General features: G+C 32.2%; 4 protein-coding genes across 4 annotated transcripts; 3 read left to right on the top strand and 1 right to left on the bottom strand.

Annotated features, from left to right (window-relative positions):
* Positions 1-1497: 1497 nt before the first annotated feature.
* Positions 1498-2988, top strand: LOC119191825. Its single transcript, XM_037445695.1, has 3 exons — positions 1498-1811; positions 2221-2389; positions 2692-2988. The coding sequence occupies exons 1-3, from the start codon at positions 1741-1743 to the stop codon at positions 2986-2988; spliced, it is 537 nt and encodes a 178-aa protein (XP_037301592.1). The 5' UTR covers positions 1498-1740.
* Positions 2989-6359: 3371 nt separating this feature from the next.
* LOC119191826 (negative elongation factor E-like) lies at positions 6360-9447 on the top strand. Its single transcript, XM_037445696.1, is given in 5 exon segments — positions 6360-6522; positions 6524-6719; positions 7913-8066; positions 8342-8512; positions 9224-9447. Coding segments are annotated over 5 exon segments (798 nt in total). The 5' UTR covers positions 6360-6450; the 3' UTR covers positions 9429-9447.
* A 2264-nt stretch (positions 9448-11711) lies between these two features.
* LOC115445071 lies at positions 11712-13264 on the top strand. The gene is made up of 2 exons (XM_030171158.2): positions 11712-12015; positions 12813-13264. Exons 1-2 carry the CDS (start codon positions 11847-11849, stop codon positions 12941-12943), a joined length of 300 nt encoding a protein of 99 aa, XP_030027018.1. The 5' UTR covers positions 11712-11846; the 3' UTR covers positions 12944-13264.
* A 412-nt stretch (positions 13265-13676) lies between these two features.
* LOC119191824 (aromatic-L-amino-acid decarboxylase-like) lies at positions 13677-14670 on the bottom strand (the record flags this gene model as incomplete). The annotated part of the gene is made up of 1 exon (XM_037445694.1): positions 13677-14670. A coding segment is annotated over one exon (843 nt), but the record flags the coding sequence as incomplete, so codon positions are not given.
* Between the last annotated feature and the right edge of the window lie 8 nt (positions 14671-14678).

Below are 14678 nucleotides of genomic sequence, written 5' to 3'. Positions count from 1 at the left end.
TCAAAACTATCATTGTGTGGGTTGATTCCCTTTTGCGTAAGTAGGTCCAATTGTTAAACAAAGCAGTACCTGTTGTGACAAACATCCAGTTGTGTTTGATCTATATATGTATGTTGCACTATTCCTTGCTAAAAATTTAACTTACAGATTAAGATATTTACTTAATACATGATAAATGGAATAAGATAGCGTAGCCAGCAATTGTTTGGTTGGTTTTATTTTATTTTATTATTATGCTCTTTGATCGAGAAACACAACTGTTTCAGCAAACTAAAATCAATGACCGTAAAAATGGTGGTTAAGATAATCAATTATAATAATTATTTGCAATAACAACAATATGATTATGTATCTATTTCCGTGCATGCAAGGTTGCTCGAAACATAAGACCGCCAATTGTAAAAATATATCTTACATTTCATCTTTATGTTGTTTCTTTTATGTTTATCTATTCTTTTACATAAAACAATGCTAATTTTATTCATAGCAATATATTAAAGTAATATTACTATTAGGTGAAGTATATGTCTTTTTTTGTTGCGTTCCAAATAAGCTTTGAGTAAAAGAGATAGACATATATATTGACAATTCTGCGTCGATTTCCCTAACATAAATATAACTTATTCATATAGCTAACTATTGAGGCCTGTCTTTATATTTAGTCATTGCTATAGACAAAAATAATTGCTTTCTTCGAATATGGCACTATTTCGTTTACTTCAACACACTGGGACCGCCTTGCGGCAGAAACGCCATTTATTACAGCCCAGTCAGAAAGTACATGTAGTGTCAGACGATGTAAACAAATCTTCATAAATATTGAATTTAAAGTAATATAATCATCTACTCAATTGTTGAATGTGTTTTATTAGTGTATTTGTTAAGTTTCAAAATGACTCAGTGTTGTGTGGAAGGAATGCAAATCGAATTCACGCAAGAAAGACCCCGAAATATCTTTTCATAGGTTAGTAACTGTTTTACCGAAAATTAGTAAATATCTTTCTATATTTACTTTTTGGATGTGTTTTATCAATTAAAATTATATGTGGATCTTGTTTGATAAGCTTTGAACCCTTTTAGGCGTGATTTATATCCATTAAAATCATTATGTTTGTTTACACACGAGCTTAGGGATGGGTGGATTTGTTTAGAAATTATTGATATCGATATTTTAACAGACGCCCGTTTATCAGTTACAGTTTTTGTCTTTAAAAGAATGTTAGAGCCATGGAGTTAATATGTACCTGGAGAGTTTACTACGTTTGACATTAATACTGAAAAGATATTTTATGCCTATCATGTAAAGTTCATTTTGCATTAGCAATAGATGTAAGGCAAAAACCGTCTCGAAAGAGAATCACTTTTTGGTAGCCGTGTCCCTCTCGCACATGTTGCCAACGTTTGTTACCTTCTAAATTAATAATATTAATGGCAGTATTAGTACATAAATAAAAATCTATATTAGACTACAGTAATAAAAATAAAATACAATAATATTGTCTGCTTAAATCCTTAGATCCTATACTTTATTATGTTACAAATTTAATAAATGGAATTATTATAGCAGTCGTATAGTAGAAGTTATTGTAGTTTACGTTTCGGCAACACCGTGAACTGAAAAAATGAATTAATTCTATTGAACAAAATGGCGTTTGTTTACATTTGTGGTTTGATGATAAAGAAGGATTGAATAACTTTTAAGCTAGCTTTTTTTTATATCGTAGAAGTTACTGCGTAATTATGGTGAATACTTGTGTTGTAAGAGGATGTAAGCAAGAATCCTATCCAGGTTGTGGAATATCCTTTCGTAGGTAAGTTTTATTGATAAATTGTGAATAGTGTAACCATATTTTTTATATAGTGGGATAAGATTATCCTATTATCTTTGTTTATATAATGTTTGATATGAGACGTAAAGGGTAAAAAAATTAAAAATTTGCAATGTCTTTATAAGAATCGTCACGTGATGTATTTATTACACTAAAATATGTCAGCTCAATGATTTTTGTACTTAACAGCAAACTGTCACTTCACCTTATCGGCCCATTCATGATATAGACAAATATATATGCTATGCCATCTAAAGATGCAAATGCAGTAAACACCATATTTATTAATAAATTAACATTTGCTGTCTGAATTAATTTCTCACAAAGTGTAAAAAACCATGCATCATTACTAGTTATTATATTATAGTCTAAATTGCGCGTTCTTTTTCAGGATTCCAGTTAATAAAGAGTGGAGGGCCTTGTGGGTTGATGCCATGAACCTTGACACTAATGTGACAAAAACTGCATGTGTTTGTAGCTTACATTTTACTGATGACGCGTATTTAACAGTAGCTAAGAATAAGTCAAAGCCACAAGCAGTTCCTTCAGTATTGCCTAAGGTAGTATTTTGTGTTAACATACATATATTGTAAACCAAAACTTTGATATATTATAAATATAATATGTTGCGAATGCACAAGTTACTGTCCTGTACATCATACAATTTAGCTCAAGGGATGTCTCATGTTTCTATGCATTTTATATTATGAATCTTAAGTTAATCTTAGTCAAATTCATATAACCGAATGCTTATAATTTTGTTATATCCATTTGTCAAACCTTATAATATCATAATTTGTACAACCTTCTCAAGAAAATAGTACGTAATATTTTTCCATATCTAAAGTTTGTTATGTTACAGATAGTTTCAGAAAGCAAAAAATTTACAGTTCTGCGTATTCAAAAGTTGAAAGGAGGATCTTTTGTACATACTTCATATTCTAGTCATATCACAGTAGTAGGAACTTCTTATGAACGAAGAGGACCTTCTAGTAAACGGGATGATGTAGAAATTTCTGGTGAACCGCCCAATAAAAAAAACAAAAACGAAGACTCAAGCAATAAATATTATATATTGGTTACCCATTGTGTTTTATTTCCTACAATGTTGGTTACAGATTTAGAAATCTTTAAATCTCAAATTTTATCGCATTTATAATTAAAACGGTAAGTGTAATCTGTACAACAATAAATAATTTTGTCCTATATTTTAATGTCTCATTGTCACCATATTAGACAAGGACACAGCTACCAAAAAGTATTCCCTTTTGAGACCGTTTTTCCGGCATCAGTCAGCTCTCCAGGTGTACGTAGTACATATTAACTCCATGGTTAGAGCACACATCAATATTGGATTATCCAGAACGACAAACTTAGTAAAATTTGAATATTTTTTTAGATTACCAAAAAAATTTAAAACCAGGGCAAAGGGAATTGAGAATATTGGGCGACGTGATTGGAATCCTACACCAAATACATATATTCGTTCTTTACATTTTGAGAAGAAATGTATAAACCACACGTTAAAAGTACCGCGAGTAATAGATAACTGTTTACCAACAATATTCCCGGTAAGTAAAATAGTAATGATTATTATACTTCACCTAATAGTAATATTACTTTAATATATATGAATAAAATTAGAATTGTTACATAAAAGAATAGATAAACATAAAAGAAACAACGTAAAGATGAAATTTAAGATATATTTTTACAATTGGCGGTCTTATGTTTCGAGCAACCTTTGCATGCACGTAAATAGATATATAATCATATTGTTGTTATTGCAAATAATTATTATAATTGATTATCTCAACCACCATCTATACGCTCATTGATTTTAGTTTGCTGAAACATAGTTATGTTTCTCGATTAAAGAGCATAATAATAAAATAAAATAAAACCAACCAAATAATTGCTGGCTACGCTATCTTATTCCATTCATCATGTATTAAGTAAATATCTTAATCTGTACCTTAAATTTTAGCGCGAATAGTGTAACATACAAATATAGATCAAACACAACTGGATGTTTGTCACAACAGTTACTGCTTTCTTTAACAATTGTTACTTATAAATCAGTTTCAGTTTGTTTGTGTATATTATGGTTTGTTATATTTATATTAAAGTAGAACCTAACCCCTTTTGTATTTGATCTTTTTTGGGGCTTGTTTATCTCTCTTTTAATTCTTCGATGTCGATACATTATTTTCGGTACTAGCATATACCTATTGTAAGGGACGGAGTCGGCGCCATTTTATGCATTCAATGTGCCGCATGTCACGTGACCATATCGGTCATCCTCTATACCCTTTTATCATTGCTTGTCAGCCGAATTATCAGCTTCACAGTGTCAGACTCAATGATAAAAGAAGTATAGAGGATGAGTGATATGGTCACGTGACATGCGGCACATTTAATGCATAAAATGGTGCCGACTCCGCCCAATAGTGATATGCTAGTACCGAAAATTTTGTATCGACATCGAAGAATTAAGAGAGACAAACAAGCCCCAAAAGATCAAATACGAAAGGGGTTAGGAACTACCATAATATAAATATAACAAACCATAATGTAAACAAACAAACTGAAACTGATTTATAAGTAACAATTGTTAAACAAAGCAGTACCTGTTGTGACAAACATCCAGTTGTGTTTGATCTATATTTGTATGTTGCACTATTCCTTGCTAAAAATTTAAGTTACAGATTAAGATATTTTATTTAATACATGATAAATGGAATAAGATAGCGTAGCTAGCAATTATTTGGTTGGTTTTATTTTATTTTATTATTATGCTCTTTGATCGAGAAACATAACTATGGTTAAGCAAACTAAAATCAATGACCGTAAAAATGGTGGTTAAGATAATCAATTATAATAATTATTTGCAATAACAACAATATGATTATGTATCTATTTCCGTGCATGCAAAGGTTGCTCGAAACATAAGACCGCCAATTGTAAAAATATATCTTACATTTCATCTTTATGTTGTTTCTTTTATGTTTATCTTTTTTATGTAACAATTCTAATTTTATTCATAGCAATATATTAAAGTAATATTACTATTAGGTGAAGTATAATAATCATTACTATTTTACTTATCGGGAATATTGTTGGAAAACAGTTATCTTTACTCTCGTTAATTAAACGTGTGGTTTATGCATATCTTCTCAAAATGTAAAGAAATATGTATTTGGTGTAGGATTCCAATCACGTCGCTCAATATTCTCAATTCATTTTGCCTTGGTTTTAAATTTTTGGTTATCTTAAAAATATTCTAATTTCACTTAGTTTGTCGTTCTGAATAATACAATATTGATGTGTGCTCTAACATTCTTTCAAAGACAAAACCGTAACTGATAAACGGGCGTCTGTTAAAATATCGATATCAATAATTTCTAAACAGATCCACCCACCCATCCGTAAGCTCGTGTGTAAACAAACATAATGATTTTAATGTGTATAAATCACGCCTAAAAGGGTCCAAAGCTTAACAAACCAGATCCACATATCATTTTAATTGATAAAAACACATCCAAAAAGTAAATATACAAAGATATTTGCTAATTTTCGGTAAAAACAGTTACTAACCTATGAAAAGATATTTCGGGGTCTTTCTTGCGTGAATTCGATTTGCATCCTTTCACACAACACTGAGTCATTTTCGAAACTTAACAAATACACTAATAAACACACTGAACAATTGAGAATATGATTATATTACTTTAAATTCAATATTTATGAAGATTTGTTTACATCGTCTGACACTACATGTACTTGCTGACTAGCCCGCATAAAATGGCGTTTCTGCCGCAAGGCGGTCCCAGTGTGTTGAAGTAAACGAAATAGTGCCATATGGGAAGAAAGCAATTTTTTTGTCTTTTTGTTGCGTTCCAAATAAGCTTTGAGTAAAAGAGATAGACATATATATTGACAATTCTGCGTCGATTTCCCTAACATAAATATAACTTATTTATATAGCTAACTTTTGAGGCCTGTCCTCTTTATATTTAGTCATTGGTCAGACTACATGATCCAAGGCATGACCCTTAGAATCTCAGAATAAAAAAAAGTAAAATTATATTGAACATGGGCAAAATCGGCACCAAAGATAATAATTATAATATATATGGAAAATCAAATATATAGTGATACAGTGATCGGCACTAACTAAGGTACTAAGGGGCCGTTCAAGTATTATTTACGTAACGCAATTTTGTATTCACAAATAGGTTCTGTATTCACAAATACACAAATAGGAGTAATATAAAATAAGGAAAAGTTTGAAAAATATATATCTAAACATTTTGCCGTTTTTCAAATATATATGTTTATGCACGTAAAGAGTTTTAGTTTGATTTGGTTGTTGAGCCATATATATATAATCGCACTCTGGGCTGAAATGCTCTACTTCTTCTTCCATATATATTATAATTTCTCTTTGTCTTCAATCCTCTGGCAACTGACAGAAGTGACAACTGTCATGTATCTTCATTCAAATAATACTCAAGTCAGATAATCGCAACTTACAAGTCCTGTCTCAGTTACTCTCAAAATTGTAAATAAACAAAATAACTTGGGTGTTGGAAGTTGGGACACTGATCTAATAAATAAAATGGTTTATCTACATTTCCCATCTAATTTGACGGAAGAGGAGTTGATGTTGCAAGCAAAGTATCAAAAATTGAAAAAAAAAGAAAAAAGCTCTTCAGGCATTAAAAGCTCCTAAGCAGGAACCTGAAAAACCTATATTGCCTAAAAGACCTACCGAAGCAAGAGATGCGCGTGAAATAGCACGAAAATTAATAAAGAGCGGAGCTATTCAAGCTATAAAGAGTCCACCACCTCAACCGCAGAACGCAACATTTAAACGGCCACGGGCAGGTAATATTGTAAACAAATACAATAACTATGTTAATAAATAAGCAACTATGTTAACGTCCAAACCGCCACAAGTTATTGATTGATTTAGTGTACTACTGGATACTAAGCCAATTTCGGATTTCCTTCATGTATGCATGAAGTTCATTTAGGAAGGTTAAGGACATGAGCATACCGAGACTATATACCAGATTTGGCTAGAACTAAGCAATAGTATTTACCCAGTGTAAACTTTATAATGACTGTCAAGGGACTGATCTTTTTTCCTTATAGAGATTTTTTGTTATAGGGAGTGGATAAAGAAAGAAGGGTATTAGTCATAAAACAATAATCTTTATCTTCTATTGTCTGTTACTGCAAGAGCCAGAGTTTCAGGATGGTTATAATAACCTCAACCTACCGTCATCTGACTAATAAAAAAATAAACCTAACCTACTATTAGCTAACAACATTTTATATTACATACTTAGACAGACACAACAAAAACAATATATATCCAAAGTATCAAATGATGTTCTTTTCAAGCATTCACAATTGCTTTTCTATGAATTAGCAGGATTTTCAAAAAGTTATTAAAAATATTTAAGGGCGCTCTGGCAGCCTAAATTGAATCGGGCCGCTTGAGATGAACCCTCTTGGCTCTCTCACATAGGTACAATTGCCATATTCAGTCTGTTTAATTTAAGATATCAGCTGTAACTAAGATCAAAATAATCTGAAGGCAATCCAATACAAAAGTAATAATCCCCAAATACTAGACAAATTATTTTATATAGTATCTTACCCTAAGTTACTTTTATTAGTATTAGTATGAATAACTTAAAGCAATTAATGATTACAAAAGCAAAGTGTATAATCTGAATATGAAAAGTAACTTATAAGGTGCCTTATAATAGGTAGAGTCTTAATTTATGAGTTTTAAAGTGACACAACAAAATGAACAAATTTCTATATTCACAAATAGGTTTACTACTCAATACTCCACATTGAAACATCCTAGATAAAGTCAGATAAGTTTCATAAGTGGGTAACAAGTTATTAGAACTCATAAATAGTGTAGTTAAGAGAATGCAATTAATATGTTCACTGTGGTTGTGCTATGTTATGAACCAAACCATAAACACTACATAAATAGCTGACAAAAGTCTTAAATGTGTAACTAAAAACTGATTATTACCAATTTTTTTTCTATCCAGGCAGAGAACGGAAGCTAAGTGGTTCTGCAGGTGGGGCAGGAGGAGTGGCGTCATACCAACCATTCAGTGCTTCCCAAGAACCACCACCACCTGAAGAAAAACCTGCACCACGGGTTAAATACCTTTATGACTCGTTTGTCACAAGCAGAGACAAGTAAGTTGTTTTCTTGTATCTTAAATTTAATTGATAATCTTTTTATATCTTTTGGAAGTGATTTATATTGTGTTTGGATCTGTACAATAGGATTGTCCCTTAGAAGTAGGCTAAAATTGCATGACGCAACCTATCTGTGTACCATAGAGTTTAACATAGTGTTTCATAATGTAAAACCATTTATTATGTCACTAATAGGTCTTATTTATAATATTAGCACCTAATGTCAAACATGCATTTTTGTTATAGAAAATAATCCATTTTAATTATTTTAGAGATGAGAAATCACCACGGCCTCAGGTTCCTGGTTCAGATACTCCAGCACCAGTTGTCAATCGCAGTTGCACACTTCAAGTAATGGGAGCAAAAATCAGTGAGGAAGTACTCAGACGTCGCCTCACAACATTTGAACCATTTACATTCGCACAAGAGCCTGATGATGAAAAGTATGTTTTGTTTTTTAACTACTGTCAATCACCATCATCAATCGCTATATATTTTCCGATATAGTAAATAGCTTATGCCCTTCCCGGGATCCTCAAACTACCTCCATACGAAATTGAATTGTAATCTGTTTGGTAGTTTTACGCCTGTATTCATAAACATTATTTATCAATGGACAAAGCATTGCTGTGATAATAAGTCTGTTTTTCAGCTTTGTTTATCTGACAGCCAACTAGACTAAAGTTGTATCTCAATATTAGCCAATCACAACCATGCCGTCAGCACTGAGAAACAGTCTTGTTATCACAGCAATGCTCTGTCCTTAGATAAATAACGTTTATGAATACGGGGTAAAGATTTTATCGCGTTCATATAGGCTGAGAGTGTTTTGTTTTACAATATAGATTTTTATAACGTTTTAAGGGAATAATCCATAATCCATATTTTTTACAATTTTCCCCGTTTTTGCTATATTTTTCCGCTCCTATCGGTCATAGCGTGATGTTATATAGCCTATAACTTTTCTCGTTAAATGAGCTATCCAACACTGAAAGACTTTTTAAATTCGAACTAGTGGCTCCTGACATTAGCGTATTCAAACAAACAAGCGAACTCTTCAGCTTTATATGTATAATATTATAAATTATAGATGATAACTCTTAAATTATTGGAAACAAAAACAGCAGACTCAATCATAATAATTTTTGTTTCAGAATCTTTTTGACATTCGACAGTCCAGATATATGTGGGCATGCACAAGCAGCTATAGAGAGCTTTGAGGAGGGATGGCGCGTGACGCCTGCGCGGAGACCGCCGCAGCAGGCGGGCGCGTGGACTCCCGCGCCGAACAACCGGGGCGCGCCTCCTCCTAAAGATGCCAAACGAACACTATTAACTTATGATGATATGTTTGAATAAAGTAGTTCTATTAGTTTTATAGTTTGTTTTGCCTCATTGTATCGGGGAAATAGTTATACACTATATACGCGATATTTAGTAGCCAGCGGTATTCAGTGTTCGATTCTTGTCCCAAATATGTGGAAAATATATAAGTTTATTTTTTATGAGAATTTTGTCACCTAGGCATTTTTGCCTGACTTAAGGCAAGTTTGAAGTATGAAGACAAAACGGATCGTACTTAGAAATCATATTTATAATATGTAATAACCGGTGGGATGAGTAGCTAGCACAGAGTACAATATTGTAAATGCATTTTGCAAGCATCAACTGTCGTATTGTTAATGACTCCGCCTGCGTATAAGTTCGTTCTTGGGAAAAAGTATTAACGAATAATTTAGCATCTGATCCGTGAAATATCCAGTGGCATAGTTATTTTTAATAATAGGGTATTTAGCCCAAGGCGCGCCTTCCCTACACTGTAAGTGACGGTGGTCTATCGATTTTAGGCTCTAACGTCTTTTAGCCCGCAAGTAATAATACACCCTGGTGTCGACAAACTCAACCATGCAACCAATTTTATGAATTTTTATATAATTATTAAACAGTACTATAAAAATAAACTATAATATTATTTATGAATCTTAACTTTTGTAGTTAGTTAAATTTATGGAAGATAAAGAATATTTTCTTTTAATAATACTATATGTTTAGTATTGGATAATTTTGCATAAAACCAATAGATTTGAATAGTCCTTAAAAAAAAGTCTTTTCCTAATGATTAAGTTAAATAAGTAGGTACTTATATCCAAACAGCATAATAATCGGGCTGAACGACGATGCAAAAGTATTAGTTAATTGGTTTATAGCCATTTTCAATAAAAGATTTCAATTTCAATCCGATATTATAATTACTCATTTGTAAGCATTTCAAAAAAATCTTATTATGATTGGTTCATTTTTGAGATAGGTCGAAAAAAGCGATCGGGATCGTTTATTGAAAAGGGCGGATAGTTGGTCACAAAAATAGCCACACAGACCATACAATTTAAAATTCAATAAATTTTGTAATTATTTACTAGCCGGTCCCTACATTTTATTTATTTCACTGAAATACAACTTCCTACAAAGATCTGATGTTATTATAGGTTAAAAATGTTGCAATTAAGTAATTATTATTATTATTTATTATATCAATTTAAACTTGGTCAGTTATTTTCGTGACTGATTGTACCTGCGTAATTAGTACAAACCAATGTAATGGATGTTCAAGACAAATTGATACTTATATATAGGTAATAAGTTAGACCAAAAATACCATTTCCGTACAAATGAGTCACCTTGTTTTGCATGACTCGTAATTAGGTACCTACCTACTTTTATTAAACAAAGAAATAAAAGAATTCAGGTTGGTCATTAAATATTCTATTGTAAATGTTATTTAACCCTTATTGATTGATGGAAATATTAGTCAACTATGTGCGCAGTTCACGCTAGTAATGTAATGTAGTTGAACATTTTTTGGCGCGAACCTTAAAGGAAATCAGGCGACGGCTTTTACTTACCTGGCGCTTACTTTTATAATATATGTAATTAATTGATTATGTTTCTTGTATTTCTAGAATAGTTATTTTCTAATACGTTAGAATGACAGGTACATTCATAAACCTATGTAGGTACATACATCATCGATGTGGTTGAATTGTGTCATTAGAACTAAGGGAGTGGAGAAGTCCCTATTACAAGTTTCACAACTTCTGAGTAAAGTGCTACTCGTCCTTCCTATGTCACTAAAATAAATAATTACCTACCTACAAGGAATTTCCACACCAGTATTATAATGTTATATTTGAACTTAGTTGTTTTAAACTGACTAAACAGCTTGAGTTTAGTATAATTATATAGTAAATATGTTATAATACAAAATTAATGGAACATAAATATGTGTGAAATCCACAAATACGGACACTGACGCCTTTCATCCCGGAAAGTCTAGGCAGAGGCGTATTTCATCCTGTGATGTGATAGGGGGCGAGCCTATCGCCATGTCGTGTTATTACTTTATATTATAAATTCAATAGCACTGATTAGGGATATGAATATGCCTCAAGCATTCAAATACAAGAATATCAAATCCATTGTAATACAAGGTATTATCTATTACAATGGCTAATGATAAGCTATAATTATATTAAAATAATATTCCATAATTTATTAAAGAGTAAGGAATTGACTCTGAAGTTCTGAGTATATGCGCTGATTACATGTTTAGTAATAATGAGTCACTACTCATTCTCGGTGTAGCGGTACCTAATTACGCATTCGATAACAGAATAACTTAGAGTCCGCACGTATATATAGTACTGCTCCCGTTGACCTCTACTTATTTCTATTCGGTTCGGTGCCACTTCATTGTCTATAAAACAGATTGAAATAAAAATGGGCTCTAAAGTCTATTACGTTCTAATGCTGGCTCTTTCATTTTATGTTGTGCAATTGTGTGCGTTTCCGAGAAACAGTGTGGCGTTTGAAAAACAACATGAATCACTTCCACATGCAGATTATATCGTGACACAGAAGACAGAATCACACGAAAAGACTACTGCAGGTGGGTTTAACTTTTATTTGCAAAAGAACACTTAAGTATATGTTTTGTTTTAAAATTTTATAGGAAATAGTGAAAGGAATTAAGTAGCTTAAGGATAAAACCATATTAGTTAAATGACATTGGGGCGGTGAGTTGTACTGGCAGTTAATACGAACAGTCAGCCACAAGAGTTGCTGAACAAATTTAAAACTACAAAATTCTTTCACACAAAGAAGTTAACCCTCTGAAGTTTATTTCAGTAAAGAAAAATGATTGTTGATACGGTGGCAAAAGTATTATGGCAATTTGATATATTAATTTTGTTTACCTACTCTTGTGACAGACTGTACAATGAGAGTACTATTAATATTACGAGGAAATTCTAAAAGTTTCTACTTAAATACTATTCATCGCATTTGCTTTTTAAAAAATCGGCATAATTCGCGTACCCTTGTTTTAACTACCTGTATTACCTGGGTAGGTAATACTAGTTTTAACCGTACAATACTTAAGAATAATAAGTATGCTCAACAACAAAAATATTAGATGGGAATTGTATTGTATAGACTAAAAGAAAAAAATATCGAAATATATGACGTAGCTTTCCAGATACGTGTAAATGGAACTATTCTTTTAGTTAATTCAAAATGACCACAGCTAACAATTCAGTTATATTCAGAATAAAAACACTAAAATAAAGCAAGTTATTGTTTCAAATATTACACCATGGAAATTATCGAAAATAAATGTTTCTATCGTTCTTACGCAGGAAAATAATAAATGTGATGGTAAAAGAACATATTTTTGTAATTTTTCAGAACCAAAACTGCCAGGACGAATTTGGTGCCAATATGAAGAAGTAACAGAGGACGCTATTTGTCAAGAGCACTGCATACCCAAAGGATATTCATACGGATTATGTATCAGCAACACTTGTAGCTGTATATAATATAAAATGACAGTTAATAAAAAAGATAATTCTAAAACATATTTATTCCTCAAAAGTCTTATATTTAAACGTTGTACCAAAATATCTTGGATATTAGAATTTCGGCTAACTCCATGTGGGTTAGAATATTCTGATAAATCTTCAGTTGGAGTTGTTTCTCAATAAAACTAAAATATTTGGATAATCCTACGTTTATACCTTCTAATTTAGTGTACCTACATAGACAATGTTAACAACTAGTGTTTAGTTTATATTATATTGATTCTAAGGGTCACATGTCATGTAGAATAAATCAGCAATTAAAATTTCTTTTCTTTAACATTCCCGACTTTTATTGTTTGCTGATTATTTTTCAGGAATAGTTGATTACACAATATATATTATGTCAGAGAATTGAAAGGCCAAGTACTTATCACTTATAATTATGTTTCCATTTTCCAATTGTTGTAACTTTGCAAACTTATCAAAACGGTATCAGTATTGTGATTTAATATTTATGAAAATGAATAGTAAACAAATCAGTAAAAGTATTTATTTCTTATTTGCTTATTAAATTGTGCTGCCTCAGTGGCGTAGTACGGTACGACTGCAGTGTCGAGATTTCGGGTTTGATTCTCGATTCGGGCGGTGATATTGGGTTGTTCTATTCGGTATCTGCCCAAATTTTGCAATTTGTGCCCGATAGGGCGATAGGTTCGCCCTTATCACACCATGGGATGGAATACATATTTCGTAAAGTGGGTGCATTAGTTTTGCCCCCGCCTGTCCCTTTGACGATAAAAAGCGTGAGTGTGCGGAAAAGCCTGCCTTAGACAATAGACTACATACTTCGTAGTTGTAAGGATTTATTAGAACATGGATTAGATAATAATGTAGGTACCTTTTTAGTGAATACCTATTTTAGTACTGCTATTTATTTTGTCTGCGTTTAAGATAAGATCTGCTACTTCCTTGATTTTTCTCCAACTGTAATCGATGTTTTCATGTGTTGTTAAACTTGAACAAATAACAAATCGTATGACATACTTATTTTTAAAAGAACCCGCTACCATGAAAACTTTCTTTCGTTTTGTCAAGATATCTAACATTTGTATCGTGAAATTTTCTCCCTCTTTGAGCCTAAAGCAAACTAATCCCATAGAAGGTTCTGGTTCAACCACAAAGCGATCATCAGCACGAACTAGCTCTGCAAAATAAAGCGCTAAAGCAATTTGAGTTCTAATATGTTTTCTGATACCTGCAGCGCCATAAATTTTAATTACTGTCCATAATTTCAACGATCTAAATCGTCGACCTAGGGGTATTTGCCAGTGTCTGTAGTCCGGGATTTTTTGATGGTCTGCTATATCGTTTAAGTAAGCTCTTTGAACATCGAACGCACGCATTAGATCACAAGAATTTCTAACCCACATAGTAGAGCAGTCAAAATTTACTGGTATCCATTTATTCGCGTTAACGACTATAGAATCGGTAAATTCGATACCTTTCATTAAATATCTATATTCAGGGCAAATAAATGCAGAGCCTGCGTATGCGGCGTCTACATGCAACCATACATTTGCTTCTTTACAGATAGGGCCTAATTCACTCAGAAAATCAAACGCACAAGTAGCAGTAGTGCCGAGTGTAGCGATAACATAACAAGGTGTAAACCCTAAAGCTTTATCTTCGTTCATGGCATTTTTAAGTGTTTCACCTCGTAGACATCCATTAACATCAGATTGAAGTAATCTCA

The sequence above is a fragment of the Manduca sexta genome, unplaced genomic scaffold (assembly GCF_014839805.1).
Source record: "Manduca sexta isolate Smith_Timp_Sample1 unplaced genomic scaffold, JHU_Msex_v1.0 HiC_scaffold_1961, whole genome shotgun sequence".
Lineage (NCBI taxonomy): Eukaryota > Metazoa > Arthropoda > Insecta > Lepidoptera > Sphingidae > Manduca > Manduca sexta.
Note: the sequence above shows the minus strand (reverse complement) of the source record. Positions and strands in the feature narration are given on the sequence as shown.